The 17,751-nt window shown below is 45.2% G+C and overlaps 2 protein-coding genes across 3 annotated transcripts; both read left to right on the forward strand.

Moving 5' to 3' along the window:
• The first annotated feature begins 880 nt into the window (after positions 1–880).
• On the forward strand, positions 881–6,100 carry LOC100836959 (BTB/POZ domain and ankyrin repeat-containing protein NPR2). Its single transcript, XM_003569852.4, has 4 exons — positions 881–3,388; positions 3,719–4,469; positions 4,602–4,796; positions 5,397–6,100. The coding sequence occupies exons 1-4, from the start codon at positions 2,735–2,737 to the stop codon at positions 5,663–5,665; spliced, it is 1,869 nt and encodes a 622-aa protein (XP_003569900.1). The 5' UTR covers positions 881–2,734; the 3' UTR covers positions 5,666–6,100.
• Positions 6,101–6,242: 142 nt separating this feature from the next.
• Positions 6,243–11,790, forward strand: LOC100835015 (factor of DNA methylation 1). Of its 2 annotated transcripts, XM_014899252.2 has the most exons (10): positions 6,243–6,578; positions 6,663–7,176; positions 7,371–7,460; positions 8,561–8,745; positions 9,014–9,135; positions 9,753–9,932; positions 10,052–10,267; positions 10,380–10,624; positions 11,026–11,074; positions 11,504–11,790. In XM_014899252.2, exons 4-9 carry the CDS (start codon positions 8,574–8,576, stop codon positions 11,054–11,056), a joined length of 966 nt encoding a protein of 321 aa, XP_014754738.1. In that variant the 5' UTR covers positions 6,243–6,578; positions 6,663–7,176; positions 7,371–7,460; positions 8,561–8,573; the 3' UTR covers positions 11,057–11,074; positions 11,504–11,790. The 2 variants fall into 2 exon arrangements, with proteins under 2 accessions (XP_014754738.1, XP_010232389.1); XM_010234087.3 differs by lacking the exon at positions 7,371–7,460.
• Positions 11,791–17,751: the final 5,961 nt, after the last annotated feature.

Raw genomic sequence — 17,751 nt, forward strand, 5'->3', positions numbered from 1 at the left:
GTGGTACGGCTGACGGGGGCTGCCCGCATCAGCGAGGCCTACCACCTCGCGCGTGACGCAGCGCCTCCCGTCACCTCGCGGGGAGACTTGGCCCTCCTCCCTCGCCCATGTCATCTCATGCCATCACGGATCAGATTCCGACCACACGCTCCACAGTCCACACAAGCTAACCAAACCCAGCAAGTGGATCGTGGGATACCAACGACGCCTGAACGCGATCGATTATCTATATTACTAGTATTAGCAAAGCCAGAGAAAAGAAAAGAAAAAGAAGACGATAATGGACAACACGCTGGCTCCGCTCCAGGCAGCTGACGATCGAAACTCTCTCGTTTATCTTCGGCTCGGCGCAGCACCTGCACGAACGAAGCCAAGATCCCGCCCGATCGAGCTGCGGTGGCCGATACGCTTGCAAGGTTCCAAGGAGTGCCGAGTTGCCGACAAGGTTGCTCGGCTCTCATGGTTTATGCAAACAGTGATTTTTTTTTTCTCTCTACAGAAAAAGAAGAAGCAAACTTCGTCAAAAAAAAATGAAGAAGAAGCAAACCGTGCCTTTTTTTATATGTGAAGAGTACAAGGCTTCCTGTAGTACTACTATCAGTCTTGGTCACCGTCACCGTGAAGCTTCATGTCCCGTGTTACACGACACGCTCCAAATTAATGTGTCCCCTGTCACGTTTTTCTCAATTTACAAAACAAAAACACAAAAAACTGAGGTGTGATTGAGACTAATTTTCTGTCGTGTCTTATCCACAAATCTTTCGATCGGCATCTTCGCCGGCGACACTTGCCCATCAGAATCAGATTTTGTTGCTAGGAGAAGGGACGTGACTTTGATGGCCTATAAAAGACGATGTAATAAGGTGGCCATTCGTTTCGTAGGTGTCTCTAGGCTAACTCTCTTTTGCATCTGATCTCTCTTGCCCTTTTCCAAAAAATCTCTCTCTCCTCTTCTATCCAAGGAACGGCTGGTGGCAATGGTATGATTTCCCCAATCGTAGATGTCGCCTCCAAGATGAGCATCCGCATTCTCTTCCAATTTTGATTTAGTGGGTGCTACTTTTTACCTCGCAAAAGTATATATATTATCTTCTTCAAATGAAATCGAACCAAGCTATGCATAATGCATTTGTCTTTTACGAAGAACAGTACTCTCTCCGATTCTAAATTGTTGTCGTTGTTTCAGTTAAAATTTGAACTAAAACAATGAGAACAATCCTAAATCGGAGGAAGTAGAAAACAGTGGCCGAATTTATGAGTAGGATGCGGCACGATGGTATTTTCACGGTGGAGGCAACATTTTCATTTTCATATGGTTGGTTTAACAAAAATCCGGTCGTCGTACGTGAACACCTTCATGGCTACTATGCCATCAAGGGGAATATGGATGACATTCTCAAGACAAAATTATTGGACCCTTTTTTTAAAAGATGCTTTGGACCTTACATGCATCTATCGCATTTCTAGAACATGACATGAACACCGTGTGCACATTAAAAAACCCATATGACAGTTTGAGAAGCTTCATGATCTAACCGAGTCCTAAGAAAACTTCATGACCTGCAATGCACTTAACTCTATTATTGTTTACTCTAAACTATATGCTCATGTTTATCTTTACACATACCTTTTTAAATTTTATATAAAGAAAAGTTGTCGGTGGTTTAATCAACCCTCTCTGTCTGTCTTGTTAACAATTCTCCAACATAATACGGAGCATAACAAACCAACTAACCAAAGCAAATGAGCTATCCTTTGGCAATCTAATTTAACGAATTCTTAAATATCTCGCAAGAAGGATCACAACAAAGCATGACTATGCATGCCTACAGGGTTATGAGGAGCACGATATGGGCTTAGATGTACTCCCTCCGATTCTAAATTATTGTCGAAATATTACATGTATCTAGACGTTTTTTAAGAATAGATACATCCATATTTGAACAAATTTGAGTCAAGAATTTAGGATAACTTCTTTTTTCTGAAGTTTGCTTAGAAAGAACTTGTATGAACATGAGGGCTCAACATAGACCTAAGATGTTCATCGTTAGCAAAACGGAGCCATTTAGCTGGTTCACTTAAAATAAAGTTGGCGATTGTCCTTTTCATTTTCGAGTTCTCTTCTTCCTTTTCCACTCCAAAAGGCAAACCTGAGGGAGGGTGGAAAAGAAAAGAAGTGAGGACAGAACAAACCCGGCCGTCTCACTCAGGACTTCTCCTCCCCCGTCGTCTTGTTCAATCCTCTTCCTCCTCTCCTTCGCCGAGACCCCCCCTGCTTTCCACGCAACTGCCCCCCAGACTCCCCTTCGACGACCCCACTGTTCTTGGGCCTTGCCAGTGCGCGGGTAGTCGTCGTCGCTCCCAGTTCCTAATTTCTTCCGCTCCCTTCCAATCTCGCGATTCTTTCCCCTCCCCCCTTGGATCGGTCTTTCTTGAGATTTTAGCCGCCGCTTGCGGGAGAAAAGAAGAAGAAACCGAAAGCTCCCACCCAGCTTGACGCAGCGCCGGCGGCTACCGAGATCCGCCTCGAAACGGTACCGTTCCCTTTTCTTCTGCGTCTTGGCCGAATAACGTCCGGGAGTTTTGTGCCGACGCGGATCTGCGTCGAACCAAAGAAAGGGAGCCCCCCGAATTGCGCAGTTCGGCCGGAAGAGACCAAAAGGCATAGCCATGGTGGTCAGGCACTAGGAGCCTTTCGCCTCGCGCTTGGCAGCCCTGTTGCGCAGCGGCAGCCATGGAGCCGTCGTCGTCCATCACGTTCGCCTCATCGTCGTCCTATCTGTCCAACGGCTCCAGCCCCTACTCCGCCGCTTTGCCGCCTCCGGGGGCTACCCAGGCGGCGCCGCTGACCCCCTCGGAGGGGTATGGCGGGGGAGGAGGAGGCGGAGGGAGCAGCAGCCTGGAGGTAGTGAGCCTGAATCGGCTCAGCAACAACCTCGAGCGTCTCCTCCTCGAGTCTGACCTCGACTGCAGCGACGCCGACGTCGACATGGCCGATGGTGGGCCTCTCGTTCCCGTCCATCGCTGCATCCTCGCCGCACGCAGCCCGTTCTTCCACGAATTCTTCGCGGCACGCGGCCGTGGAAACAGTGGAGACGGTCCACCCTCTGCCTCCGCTGCCGGCGTCGGAGGGGGAGGAGAAGGCACTGGGAGGCCGCGGTATAAGATGGAGGAGCTCGTCCCGGGGGGCCGTGTGGGGCGCGAGGCTTTCCTGGGGTTCATGCGATACCTGTACACGGGCAAGCTCCGCCCCGCACCGCCGGACGTGGTGTCATGTGTTGATCCTGTGTGCCCACACGACTCTTGCCCGCCGGCCATCAGGTTCGCCGTTGAGCTCATGTACGCGGCGTCGACCTTTAACATCCCCGAGCTCATCTCGCTGTTCCAGGTGAGGAATCCATATAGGTTGTTTTTGGCCTGTTATTCTGAATTAGGTATGGAATGTTGTACTCTAATCTTTGTTACATACATGCCAGTTTCATGCTAGAAATGTTTGACCCATGATCCTTCTCCAATTTATTTATTTGAGTTGCACATACCTTTCAATATTCTGCATCCTAATTTGAAACAGAGGAAAACAGTAAAATTAGAACGGAGGAAAAACTGAATCATAGTTTAGTTTCTTCATTTCACATGACCATTTGTTAATTGTTACCACGGTGGTGTTTCTCTGGTCTGGTAGAGTACTAATTTGTGTTGAGATGATCTTCTACTGCAGCGACGACTCCTTAATTTTGTTGACAAGACTCTAGTGGAAGATGTCCTTCCTATTTTGCAAGTTGCTTACGACTCAGATCTTGGTCAAGTGCTCGAAAAATGTGTTCAGAGGATTGTAAGATCAGATCTTGATAACATATCTTTGGATAAGGAAGTCTGTCCAGAAGTTGCTGATAAGATAAAAAAGATCAGACAAAAATCTCCGCCTGATGATGGTGACACCGTAATTTTGGATCCTGTACACGAGAAAAGAGTAAGAAGGATCCACAGGGCACTGGATTCTGATGATGTCGAACTTGTGAAGTTGCTTCTCAATGAGTCTGAAATCACCTTAGATGATGCCAATGCATTACATTATGCAGCTGCTTACTGTGATTCAAAAGTTGTTTCGGAATTGTTAGACTTGGGACTGGCCAACTTGAATTTGAAGAATAATCGCGGATACACAGCACTTCACCTGGCTGCTATGAGAAGAGAACCGACTATTATTATGTGTCTACTAAACAAAGGAGCGGTGGCATCACAATTGACATGCGATGGCCGACTTGCAAGTAGTATATGCCGGAGGTTAACAAGGGCAAAAGACTACAATACAAAGATGGAGCAGGGCCAAGAGTCGAATAAAGATAAGATGTGTATTGATATGCTAGAGCGGGAGATGAGGAGGAATCCTATGCCAGTGGAAGATTCTGTCACCTCACCTCTATTGGCTGATGATCTTCACATGAAACTAAACTACCTGGAAATCAGAGGTGAGGCCCTTTTTTGCGTGATAGAATGACACCTGTAGAAACATAGTATGCTGTATATAAGACATTGAACATAATTTAACTGTGCCATATCCACTTGGAGCATACCATGATAAAATGATCTGGTCTCTGCAGTTGCATTTGCAAGATTATTCTTCCCTGCTGAAGCAAAAGTTGCCATGCAAATTGCACAAGCAGACATCACACCAGAAGTTACCGGTGTTTCTGCAGCAAGTACTTCTGGTAAACTGAAGGAAGTCGATCTGAATGAGACACCAGTAACACAGAACAAAAGGCTCCGGTCAAGGGTCGATGCACTAGTGAAAACAGGTATGGAGTCAAGTAGTTGAACTTTTCATTTTACATTTCTGGTATAACCTCTCATTTCAAACTGTTTATTGCCTATGAATTGTTTTCCCTGATTACTGCGTCCAGTGCTATATAAAATGTTTGGTATACAAGGCGTATCTCCAAAATCACAATAACCAAGGGGGGCCTAGTAAAGTGTTGGGCCAAGTATTAAATCTAATGTATTAATTACCCTCTCCATCATGCATTGACTAGTCAAAAACTTCGTAGAACATGCATTGGGTGATTTAAGATGAGAGTTGGTGGAAGGAGAGAAGGGCCTTGGATATTGAAATTTCAGGATTTAGGACATGATGTTATATTTCTATCAGTTTCTGCAGAGTATGTGATGATTTTGTAGTGAATATTTTCATAGTCACTGATCCCTTGCAAACACAGGTTCAGTTTCTGTATTTGCATTGAGCTTGTTATGTGTTGTGTACACAAGTAGTCCGACCATCATTTCATTTATGGGCTGTCGATTTCATGAATTAAACATGTTTGCTTAGGAGCTTGATCTTTCTTCCTTTTTGTTCAAGAGTCTGTTGATCATTCATACATACCTTTGTGTGATGCCTGTAGTGGAGCTGGGCCGCCGGTACTTTCCGAGCTGCTCTGAGGTGCTCGACAAATATCTGGAAGATGACTTGCCCGATGGTCTGGACATTTTCCACCAGCAAAGTGGCACCCCCGATGAGCAGAAGGTGAAAAAGATGCGGTTCTGCGAGGTAAAAGAGGATGTGCGCAAGGCATTCAGCAAAGACACGGCCGATAAAAGCGCGTTTTCAGCCCTGTCATCGAACTCCTCGTCCTCTCCGCCGCCGCCGCCTCAGAAGATTGCACAGAAGTGAAGCTGCCGTTGAGTTTTGTTGTCACGGTTTGCTCGAGATGTTAACCGTACAGAAAGACTAGAGAGAGGTATCGCAGGAACGTCTGTGTATAGTGCTCAGAGTGGTGTAAAACTAGACACTAGTATGAAACAAAGCCCCAAGTACTGTGCCGCACTGAAGCTTGTTGGAGAAGTCAATTGTCCTCCAATCCATGCATGTGTGACATGGGGGAACGGAACACAGGTTAAGCAGTACAAGAAAAGACAGCCGATCAACTCCGAAGCTTTGTGCAGCATGCTGTCTTGTTTCACATAGTTGCAATAGTGATCTGTTTAATGTAGATAGCAGCTGTTATGGTTGAAGGAGGAACTTGGAACTTAATGTAAAAGTTGCTTATTGTCAATTTGTCATCAATATACATACTTGTTATTCATATCATAAAATCCAATATCTTCACTGGTGGTCTTCAGATGTAACCAAACTAGTACTACTTGGAGAACAGATGTGAAGGACCCTATCATGCGGGATAGAATGACACTTCTAAATAGGCGTGTAGCACTTACCGCATACACTGTACGTATGAGATATGGAACATTATTCAAGCATATGCCATATTCACTGGGGTGATACCATATTGCTAAAATGATCTACGGTAACTGCAGTTGCATTTGCAAGGTTATTTTTTCCTGCTGAATTGAAGGTTGCCATAAATTGCACAGGCAGAGATCACACCTGATGTTGGCGGTGTTCCTAGAGCAAGTGCTTCCTGGCGAACTAGGGGAAGTCGATTGGAACGAGAGCCAGCAACACAAAACAAAAGGTTCCGTTCAAGGGTGGATGCACTACATCGCTGGAACAACGGCTCGTCTTCACTGGCTAAATTCGAGTCAGCATTCCTTTCCATCCAACCTACCGGCTTCGGAGGTTCTGGAAGGTGAGCAATGGCCGGTTGAGTCCCATTGTTCTGGTCGCATTTTCGCCTCTGTTTCCCATCATCCTAATACTGTGCAGTCCGCAGCTGGGCGTATATGGCAGATCAGGTGGAAGAGGTACCGCAGCAGCAACAGAGCAGCGACTCAGCGAGGCAAAACAATTCACCCCGCTAGCGAAACGAGCACACGCGTGCCTGAAGCCCTGAACCAACAGGCAACTGGGGAAATCAGTTCGGCAAAACCACCGGGCACGTCCGTGGGTTCGACACGCAGGTCCCCAGAAAGCACGTAGGACGTAGCGCCCCCCATTTTCAGCAAGGTGGTGAGTGGGGGGAAGCTCCGCGCAGGTCCCCAGAAAGCACGTAGGACGTACCGTCCGTTGGCTACTTCGGCAATGATTCTCCCTCTTCTCTGTTCTCTGTCTTGAAGAACCTGGGTTGTGAGGACCAAACGCACAATGGAGTGAACAATCTTCCTGCTTCTCGATCGGTGCCGCCCTTGCTCCTTCCAGCGAAGCCGAGCGACCTTCACTACTAACTGGACTTGCCTGATTTCGGTTTCTTTCTCTGCCAGTACGGAAGCCTGACCTGAAGCCCTAAGGTAATTTCTTCTTTCCTCCGAAAGAAAACAAGCCCCTGCATTCGATTCCCCCACTTCACTAGTAGTTCTTTTTAGTGATTATTAGCCCCCCCGGACCAAAACCAAAACTAGCTAGGTTTTGGTGGTTATGGATTCCTCCTGGCTCGATAGGTTTTGTTGTTAGTTATCTTGTGATTCTGGGGTGCTTGTCTTAGGGGTGCAGATCTTGCACGTTACACATCAGGATGTTGAAGTGAATGCATTCCGGTTGCTGTTTCATGAGTTTCTTCTGGTGTTCCATGAGGGTAATTGATGTGCAGCCTTTTTCCGTGTTGTTTTCTCCCCAACATTGTGTTTCTTGTTTACTGATTTTTTTTTATCACTGTAGAGTTCTTGCTAAAAATCACATCTTATCTCAACTGAGCTCAATCCAGCTGTGAACACACTGTTGCTCGAAGCACCTGCATAATAGTACCACACAAAAGGCTCTAAAAGTTTATTTAAATTTTCTAATTCTGTCCAAATATTCCTCCTTTGGCCAACATATTCTAACAATTTTAAAGCCAATAGATGTTTCTAAGGTGTACAGTCTATAAGCGAATGCACTTAATTACTCTGTAAGAAAATAGAACTAATCTTTCTCATTGCAGGTTGTTTTTAGTAAATCTTACATGTCATGTTAGTATCATCTTTCTCATTGCAACATCCCATTCAAGCGATGGTGACCTTTTTTTCACCTCTGTTTATTTCATATTTAGATAAGAGATGACTAGTGCATTGACCTGCTTAGAGAATACAATGACTCCCATGCATGTTTCAGGTTTTAGCTAAGGACATTTATTCTGTCTTCTTATCTTTGAGAACGGCAAAATAATTGGATTTCCCATGAACGAAAAGGACAATACACCCAGGAGTTTCTGTACATTAGTATGAGTAGAACCCAATGAGCTTTAACATGGGGGACAGGGAGGAACTTTTAGCCTTTTAGGTAAACCATTCGTAACTAGATGCATACCCACGTTCACTCATGGGGGTGCATCGGACAAAGGTAAATTTTAAAATTTAGTGTTATAGCACATACATTTTCCATGAGTGAACCCTAACTAAATCCTAACACAACACTTCTTTTCATGGAGGACAATGGGTGATTCCCATCCTAGGTCCGCCCAACATGAGCTTGGACAAAAAGGAAGTTCTATTTGTGGAGAATAAAAGTGTTTATCTACTCGCTAATCTAAATAAATGTGTCAAGTTCAAGGCACAATAAAGATTGCATACCGCTACTGATGCTTGATCCCCGTTTCGGATCTTGACAGTTCCCACTTTTACCGAACCGAGCCAGCCATTTTTCACTATATTTAGTGAATAAAACTGAAAATGTGATATTATCTTCGTGCACCTGCAGACTATTGACACTCATGGCAGAGACTAGAGACATAGTTAATTTGCCTACGCGCCTTGTTGTATTGGAGTCAGCTGTTTGCTCCAAGATGAACTTCCACAAGAATGCCTTTCATGACTATGTCGACATCCAGAATGCAGTTCAAAGTGTCATCGAAGAAATGGGGAAGATCCAGCAAGAACATGATGGTAAGTGCTTATGTGTTTTGCTTAGGACACTCACATTACTTATGCTGTAGTAATGTCAGTTAGACTAGTCCTCGAGAATGTTACTGCTTAGATAATAATTGAGTATTTCTGGCATAGCAACATGAAAATGCAAAATACTAAGCTACAAAAATCCATGTTCAGATACCTCATGCGTGTAATCTTCTTCAGTCAGTCAAGTCTCACAGAAAACGAGATAAAAAAAATGTACCATCATTATTTCCTTGTTTTTTTGGTATTGTGGCCACAGCGAGTATCGCTGCAAAGGAAGAGCTCGCTAAAAAGATTGAGGAGCAGGCAGCAGAGATTGCATCTCTCAAGAAAAAACTCAAGGAAAGCGAGGCAAGCGATACAATGCAACCGCAGGGAACCGTAAGTAATTAGTGTTCTGCTTACCTAATTTACTCTTGATTTTAGTAACTACTCCCTCCGTTTCTAAATACTTGTCGCTGTTTTAGTACAAGTTTGCACTAAAACAGCGACAAGTATTTAGGAACGGAGGGAGTACTCTGTATTTGCAAGGCAACCGTTATTCAGAATTCGGGTTGCAGTTTAATACCTTTGATGTCTTTCTGATCTGTATGGACTTTCAAACTGTCCTTAATTCATCTTACTGGATCTTTATGTGAAGTGGTATCCGTAGAAAATTTGAGTATTTATTTTTAACCGGAAACTGTAGGAGAGGCTCAGACAATACATATATAGTTACAGGGGAAATGGGGTAAAAGAAGAAAAAAAAAGGACTATTATAGTGATGATGGCGTATCAGTACTCCAGCAGTCCAGCGTGGTGTGTTGGTGACTTGCCGAGCTCAGAGTTTGCCTTCTTTTTGGGGGTTTAGCATAATGTAATGCCATGATGAATCATCATGCACCAAACTTCGAAGCCGATTATGTATTTTTTGCCGTGAAGAATTTTCCTGTCCGGTGACTGGCGCTCTCTGTTTTTTGGTGTTTCATGGGTTTCCTATTTCATCTCTGTCAAAGCAGGTACAAACAAGATCAATCCAGAAAGAGGCACGGCAATTTGAAGGGCATGCTGGTGAAGTTGCTGAGGCGCAAGAGATAATGGAAGATATGTTTGGTATGAACAATGTTGAACAAGGTTTAAGAACAGAACTCGGGGATGCCAGAAAGGAGATTATGGATATCCAATCCAAGCTAATCAAGGTTCGGCCACGTCCATAATTAATTTCACACTCTATCGGCATTAGATACTACTACAAACATTCCTGTCACATAATATAAAATACTATAAAGTCAAAATGACATTAGAAGTTGGTGTTCAGGGATTTCTTGATATGAGTGGTGCTGGCAGACAGAATATCACAATAAAGTACATGGGGCAACTGAACGAGAGACCATTCCTACTTGCATGCCTTGAGAAGCTGCCCCGCAGAGAAGCCGAAGTGGAAGCTTCTCGTCTGTGCAGGTTTTGGCAGGCGCAGCTCATGAACCCAGAGTGGAATCCCTTCAAGACCGACACAGTTGGATGCTTTTCTGAGGTACGCTGCCGAGCTAGCCCTTCCGCAGACCATAGTTAGCTTATGTCCCATCCATCAGTCCTAGCTTGGAGGTGATATATTTTGTGCCACATACTTAATTGTGTGACACTAGGAGACCATGGATGACGATGATGAGATGCTGCAAGGGCTGCGGGCTGCATGGGGTGAAGAGGTGTACGAGGCTTTGGTGAATGGTTTCCTGGAATTGAGAGACTGTGGCAGGCTGAGTGACAGAGCCATTGTGCCGGTGCTTTGGAATGTCAAGGAGGAAAGGAAGGCCGCTCTCAGTGAGGCTGTTGAGTACGTGTGCAGCCAAGCGAAGAGTCTCAGCGAAGCGAATGGAAGGGCGAGTCACGGGTACGTATTGCCGTATGAGATTAACATGTGGCCAATTCTTCTGCCTTTCCATTTCTCTAGTGTGTTAACTACAATTTTTCGCACGTTACAACAGACGCATAAGTCCTGATTGGATTGGAGAATTTTAGTTGTAGGTTTAAGTATCTTCAATCATCTAAGAGAAACAAGCATTCTACTGGTCCAGTGCATTTCAATGGCCTTTAATTTGTAATGCATGGTACATAAAACAGACTTGTTTGAACTAGCACTTATGATGGGTTCCTGCCCAATTTATTTTTTTACTTAAACTGTAAGAGTCGCGTTATTGCATCTGGTCGGCTGCCAGCACATCTGGCTGGTAACCATCCAAGCTGTGCTTTGTTCTCCAAAATTCATTTAGAAACTTGCTTGTGTGTATGCAGGAAAAGGGGGCGTCGTGGTGGAAGAACATGAAGACTCTAAAATGTCTAGGTACTTAACTTTGACAACATCCACTCAATCATGAGTTCTTAGACCTCTTCAGAAAGCATTTTCAGAAGAAAACGTGAACAAAAATAGATGTGTACATCAAAAGGAACTCAAATAAGTACTTCCTCTGTTCCATAATTCTTGTCGAAATATTACATGTATCTAGACGTTTTTTAAGAATAGATACATCTATTTTTGGACAAATTTAAAACAAGAATTATGCAACGGAGGGAGTATCTTGGGTTTAATACAACTTTGTACTAAGTTATTACAAAATCTGAGACACTTATTATGGATCGGAGGGAGGACATCACAGGATAACTTCAATAACGTGCAGGCAAAAGTGCGTTAGTTGATGCTGTTCTATCTTGGAATTAGATTATCCTTCTCTACTTAATTTTCACTTTGTCAGTGTTATCTCACGTTGTGCAGGGCAGCGGCATTGTCTAGGTAGAACCAGAGAAGTACTGACTCATGGACCTTGTCAAGGAAACGAAACATCAATACACCGTCTCACAGAAGAACGTTACGATTTGATGTTCCGTATTCATTTGGCTCTATCTGAAACGACCGTGTACTCGGCATGTTTCGAACTTTTCATAGTTTAAGCGTTGCATTGAACTCTTTCAGCAGTAGCAAGCGTAATTACTCTAAACTTGAGTTTCTTATCACATGCAATGTGCCAGCATGGGTGGTAAGAAAATTATTATTTTTTCGAACCTTACCAAATGGCAGGGTGTTCCTACGTATTCTTTAAGAACAAAGAACTCACATAGGAAAACTAGGCCGTAAACCTTACAAAGCATGGTTGAATAGTGGATAACCATGCACAGAGCCTGAGAAAAAGAAACACAATCAAGGTACATCATCCAAACCATATTCAAGAGTGGCTAAACCTAAAATCACCATGCTGACTTTGGTCATTGTGAGTGATGGCCAGCGAGCGTTATTTTGGTCGGATTGATAGCTCCATGGACAGCCGATGGCCGAGCTGGTCCCCTTCTTCGCTCGGTCAAGCATAGAACAATCCACGAGACCCACGCCGACAATCATTTGATCAGGACATTACTGGCGCCCTCAATGTTCAAGGCAACCTTGAATTCCTCCGGCCTTTACTCGGCTAAATCTGCTTATGAAGCTTTCTTCGCCGGTCGATCCGAATCCCCTCATTGGCAGGCAATCTAGGATGGTTGGGCTTCTGCCTAGTGCAAGAGTTTTGCTTGGTTAGTGACGAAAGGTTAACTTCGGCAATGTCCATATTGATGGACTTGTGTTTCAGGAAAGCTACGTGTGTGTTGGCGAACCCATCGGCTTACAAGCAAGGGGGAGACGAAGATTTACCCAGGTTCAGAACACTCGATGAGGTAATACCCCTACGTCCTGCTTGTCTGATCTGTATTGATGAGTCGATTACAAGGTTGCCGTCGAGGCGAGAGCTCAGATTGGATCTGGCGAGTGCGTCTAGGCGGCTTGTATGAGGTATCGGATGATCTTGGCTCCCCCTCCTGGTCCTTTATATATGCAGAAGTCCAGGCCTCAGCTACAGTCCAAGTCAATTACATCACGGAGATATACTATGTGTAAGCTTCCATATCTTGAATCACAAGATTAGGCATCTGAGCTCCTGGAGTCGTAGCAGGCTTCTGCATGGGCCCCCAGCTGGGTGCTCGCCGGCTCCAAGGCCCTTAGGAGTCTCCCGATGCACGCATGCTCTCTTAACTAGTCGCTTCGCTTTGCTTTTCTACAGTTTTTTGGCTTCTTCTTATGTTTCTTGGTTCCTGTCTTTGTATATTTTTCTTTTGTTTCGCTTGTCGTGTTTCCTTTTGAGATAAGTGTCTTTTTCGTGCCTGAACTATTGCGTGTGTGTCAAGTTCGTCCCTGAACTAAGTTTTGGTGCAAGTTAACTTCATCTCTCAACTTAGAATACTGCGCCAATCTCGTCCTCAGTCTGGTTTAGGATGGTCCAACTCAGGTTTGACATGACGTACACGAGGTAGTTTCTTTGCCACCTAGGCAACTTAAGTGGCAAATTTGGTGGGGCCATCACAAGATAGGGTTCAGGGGTGGGGATTTTTTTCTTAGGCTCGCGTGGGAGAAGACATGGAAGAAGAGAGAGAAAGAGATGGGATGGGTTGGTGTGGCCCACCAAATTTTTGCCACTTAATTTGCCTGCGTGGCAAAGAAAATAGTCTCACGTCAGGACCACATTGGCCCGATATTGCAAGTTAAAGGACGCATTTTGCACAAAAAAGACTAGTTGAGGGACGAAAAAGACAACAATGCGATGTTCTACTCATTTCATGTTGGCACACTGTAACAGCCCAAGAGCAACATTTACATTTAAGCCCTTGATTGGACCTGTTTGTAATTTATTTTTTGTTGCATAACATTTTACATTTGCATCCATGTCATGTCATCTCTTCTTTGCTTCACATAAATTTGAAATTTACAATTCAACTTGTTTGAATCTTGTTGTTGAATTTGCTAGAAGATTCAAATATGAATCATCCTTCCTTTCTTTCAGTTTGAATTCCTTTCCTATATTTTACAAAAGAGAGTCAAATGGGTTTTTACAATCTTTTATTCCCATCTGAATGTTTTCCAAATACTAGTACCATAATTAAATTCTCCTATTCCTCAGCGCTTCAAAAATGGTATTTGAATTTTGAATCCAAAGATATGTGCAAGAGAGTAAACAGAAAAAGGAAAAAGAAAAAGAAAAAGGAAAAACCTACCTGCTTACCTTTTGGCCCGAGTCGGCCCAGCCACCTCGGCCCACCTTTTCCTTCGCGCGTGCCAGCAGCCTTGGCCCAGCTTTCCCTGCGCAGCGCCGCAGCCCAGCAACGCGCCTCCCCGCGGCCCAACTTCTTCGCGCGCGCCCGCGTTCCGCCTCCCAGCCGCGAAGGCGCCTTTTCCCGGTTTATGCCATCTCTCACAGGGGCTTCATCCTCCTCTGCTTTCTTCCTCCCGACCGATGGAGCCCGCCCCGCGCCACGTTGACGTCAACAGCGACAGGAAGCTCCGCGCCGCCTATTTAAACAAGCCCCGCGCCTCCTCTCAACCCTAGCTCAAGGAGAAACCCCAGGTAGGCTCTCCTCCCCCCTTTCTGCGCGTCGCCATCGCCCCCTTTTCCGAACCGCGGGCACCTTCGCGTCGCGCCGCCGTTCCAGCCCGAACCAAGAAGAACCGCGCGCGTCACCTTGTTCGCCCAGAGCTGCTCTTCGTCTGGACGCGAGGAATCGACCGGAGATCGCCTACGTCGTCGCCTAGCTCCTCTTCTTCGACTCCGGCCGCCGTCACTTCTCCGGCGAAATTCCGACGAACCTTCCATCGCATCCCCGTCAGCTTCCTCCTATGGCTTTAGGGTGAGCTTCTCTCTCTCCCGCTCCTTTCCGCGCCCTTTTTAGTTCACCGTAGCCCTAGGTTGCTGCGACGTGCCCTGGACCCGCCGTCGGCGAGCTCTGCTCCATGCCGCGCCGGCGCTCCAGCGGAGCTTATGTGTTGTCCTTCGAGGCAACTTGCTCCCTGTCGAACTTGGAATGAGAAAAGGCATCGCCTTGTGCTCCGCCGTGCCGCGTGGTCGCCGTCGACGAGTCGATGCCGTGGCCGCCGCGCGCGCCCGCGAGCCACCGGCGTTCCTCTTTAGTTTAAGAGGGTTTGCGCCCTAGATCTAGCAAGATCCGATCCGCAGCCCGTCCAGTTACCTCGCTCGTCCGTTCGCTCTGGTCAGTTCCGACCCGGGTTCGATCTCCCTCGGCTGCAAGGGAAGAACCAACCTTTTTACCTCTTGACCGACCCTGACATGTGGGACCCGTTGGTCAGTGACCGTGGGCAGCCAGCTCAGCGCGCCCCGCCTCGTCAGCTCTCTCGGGCCCGCTGTCAGCCGCACAGGCTAGCTGCGCCCGAGTAGTTTTAGTTCTCTGTGTGTTTTCGGTTTTTGTTTTAAAAATTGCAGAAAATTGTGTTATCTTGTTTAAATCCTAGTAAATGCATGCTAAAGCCAAAGTGAGCGAACCATATATGTTTTGGAATCAGAAAAATGCAAGGAATTTAACTGTGCAATTAGATTTACACTTTGGGGTTTCAAATTTCAAATCTGTCCTAGATTTGAAATTCAAACGTATGAACTTGTCTAGTCTCTATTTTAAAACTGGTAGCTCATCTGTATTTAATGTAAACATGAAAGTTGATCCCTATAACTTGTAGAACACAGTAGCATACTTGGTTAGGCCATTTGAGTCCTTTAAAGCTGATGTTTACTTTAATTAAGTCACCTAATGGTTAACTTTGTTGCTAATGGAATCAAGTCGTTTGCATATTGTTGCATCATGATGTCACATGCCATTTCATGTTGTATTGTGCATTGCACCTATTGATTGTTACCTTATTCGTGTACTCGGTGATTTGGTTCTTTCCGTTAGCGACTCCGACTTACTCCGTCGACGATCCGGGTTCCCACACTTCTTTAGATCCCCTCTCTCGGTGCCCAGCGACCGAGAATCCAGGCAAGGAGCCATTCGTTGAACATGTTGATTATACCCAATGCCTCACTCTCATTCTTGCATTAAGTTCCGTTCTCGGTTATTGTCACGATGCCTCTAGAATTGCATAGCTTTAGTCAGCTCTACTCAAATGCATGTTGTCTTGTTTCTTGTCCTATTACCATGTCACACGCTTGCTTATTGCCCTAGTTGGTCATTAAAATTCTTGCTTAGATTGCTAGTCTAGTGTCCTTACTTGGGGTTACACAATTGCTACAGCCACGTGCTACTTCCTGTATTTAAATTGCAATTATTAAACTGTGATATGATATTAATCTGCAACAAGGCAACGATGGGAGGCCGTGCTAACGCATTGGTGTTTTGTTCCATTGGCGCCGACCTAAGGAGTGAGTTCTCGTTTTCGCCGACCCAAGAAACTTTGCGCTAACCGCTCGTGAGAGAATATAGCTCTCGGCTTAGTACTCGTTTCATAGCTCTTCCAGGGGCCACATAGTTCGGGCGTTCCATTTGGCATATCGCATATACACTGGTGTTGTGTTTGGAGATTTGTTGGTACTTTGCATACATATAGGATTGCGGCACTAGTCTGGAGTGGTCATTCTGCGGACACTGAACCACTACTAGCTGTCCACGCAACTCTTGAGTTCGTACGACGCTTCGGCTGGGCTCTTGTTTCGGATTAGACTCAGTTGGGTGGTTTCCTGGATTAGTTGTGGGGCTTAGAAACGTCGTGTCGTTCAATCCTGCCGACACACGTCTTTGTGTGTTCCTACTCGAGTGGCAATAAGGGTTGGACGAACGTGTACGGGTAAATTGGCACACCCTGCAGGGATAAATCTTTCTGAAAGCCGTGTCCGCGGTTATGCACGACTTGGTTGGTCATTACTTGATCATAGAGAACTCAACCAATTTAATTAACTTAATCTCTTAAACTTGAGTAGTAATTAGCCTTTAATCATGGATATGCTTAAAACTGCTTAAGTGTGAGTTCCTTTGGATCATTTCCTCACAAGGGGCTGAGAGGGTGATAAGAGGTTGTGTTTGATTGGTGTTAGTTGATAGATTATCACCTCACTTGGTAGACGCTTCTTATCTTCTAATTAGACGATGTCATTAGTGAGTCTCTCCAGTTATATAGCTGCTGCATAACCCCACCACATTATCCATCCTTGAGACTTGTTGCATTCTAGTTTAGATCTCCCGTAAGTCTTGCGATTACTTTGTACTCAGTTGCTTTGCAATGTTGTTTTCTCCAGAGTTTCCAGAGGAGCATGTGAGTGGTTACTTCGTGGAGTTCGACGACGACAGCTTCGACGTTTAGCCAGAAGATTCCAGAGCAGGATTCTGTGAACTTGTGGCAGGCTCTCCTTTCAGTTTCAGCCTCTTAGGCAATAATTGTAACTTGTCCGTACTCGGGCCTAATTTGCTTCCGATGGTGTAATGATGATTGTGGACATGTGTCCGTGAGTTGTAATAACTTGGTATTTCACTCCTTGTATGAGCTTGACTTAATGTTGTGTCTTAGAGTGATGTAATGATATCATTTTTGTTCCAACTGGCGGTGAACACATTGCGTGTATGTTGTGAAGTATTCATCGTAGGAAGGCACTGGGATTTAATTTATGCACGAGTTAGCATTTATGGCTAAATTGCATAAATTCAGTTCCGGAGTCTCACACACGCGCGCGCGCAATACAACCTGTTTTACTCATTTCATGTCGGGTTGATGGCAATTCATCGGCGTATCTCAATGCAGGGCCATCGATTAACAGGGGCAGAATGGGCACCCACTCAGGGCCCCAAAAAATGAAGCCCCCAAATCCTGCAACTTACTTAAACATATATTTCATCAAAGATAGAAACCAATCCCAATGTATAAACTTGAAGGGAACTATTACAAGAATTCTGGCCATCCTGAACAATCGTGGTACGCAAATTCTGATCAATTCTATTGTTTCGCAACTGATGGATTACACACTCCATCACTAGTCGCTACAGTCAGGCTAAATGGTGTTAGGCTACATAAAATTTCAAATTTAATGTTCTATTTTGCATTCTGCACGGGGGCCTCAAATTCCTAGAGACGCATGTCTCAATGGTTGCCTCCATATTTCTCTTCGTTGGAATGTCAACCTAAGTGATAATTAGTGTTTGCTCCCTCTGGCCGTCTCATATTAA

The sequence above is a fragment of the Brachypodium distachyon genome, chromosome 2 (assembly GCF_000005505.3).
Source record: "Brachypodium distachyon strain Bd21 chromosome 2, Brachypodium_distachyon_v3.0, whole genome shotgun sequence".
Classification (NCBI taxonomy): Eukaryota; Viridiplantae; Streptophyta; class Magnoliopsida; order Poales; family Poaceae; genus Brachypodium; species Brachypodium distachyon.

Bases quoted from the DNA above. Each gene is read 5' to 3' on its own strand.
- LOC100836959 (XM_003569852.4), top strand. From the start codon at position 2,735: ATGGAGCCGTCGTCGTCCATCACGTTCGCCTCATCGTCGTCCTATCTG. The intron at 3,389-3,718 runs GTGAGGAATCCA...CTTCTACTGCAG, and splicing joins AGCTCATCTCGCTGTTCCAG to CGACGACTCCTTAATTTTGT. The intron at 4,797-5,396 runs GTATGGAGTCAA...TGATGCCTGTAG, and splicing joins CGATGCACTAGTGAAAACAG to TGGAGCTGGGCCGCCGGTAC.
- LOC100835015 (XM_014899252.2), top strand. From the start codon at position 8,574: ATGGCAGAGACTAGAGACATAGTTAATTTGCCTACGCGCCTTGTTGTA. The intron at 8,746-9,013 runs GTAAGTGCTTAT...TTGTGGCCACAG, and splicing joins GATCCAGCAAGAACATGATG to CGAGTATCGCTGCAAAGGAA. The intron at 10,268-10,379 runs GTACGCTGCCGA...GTGTGACACTAG, and splicing joins CAGTTGGATGCTTTTCTGAG to GAGACCATGGATGACGATGA.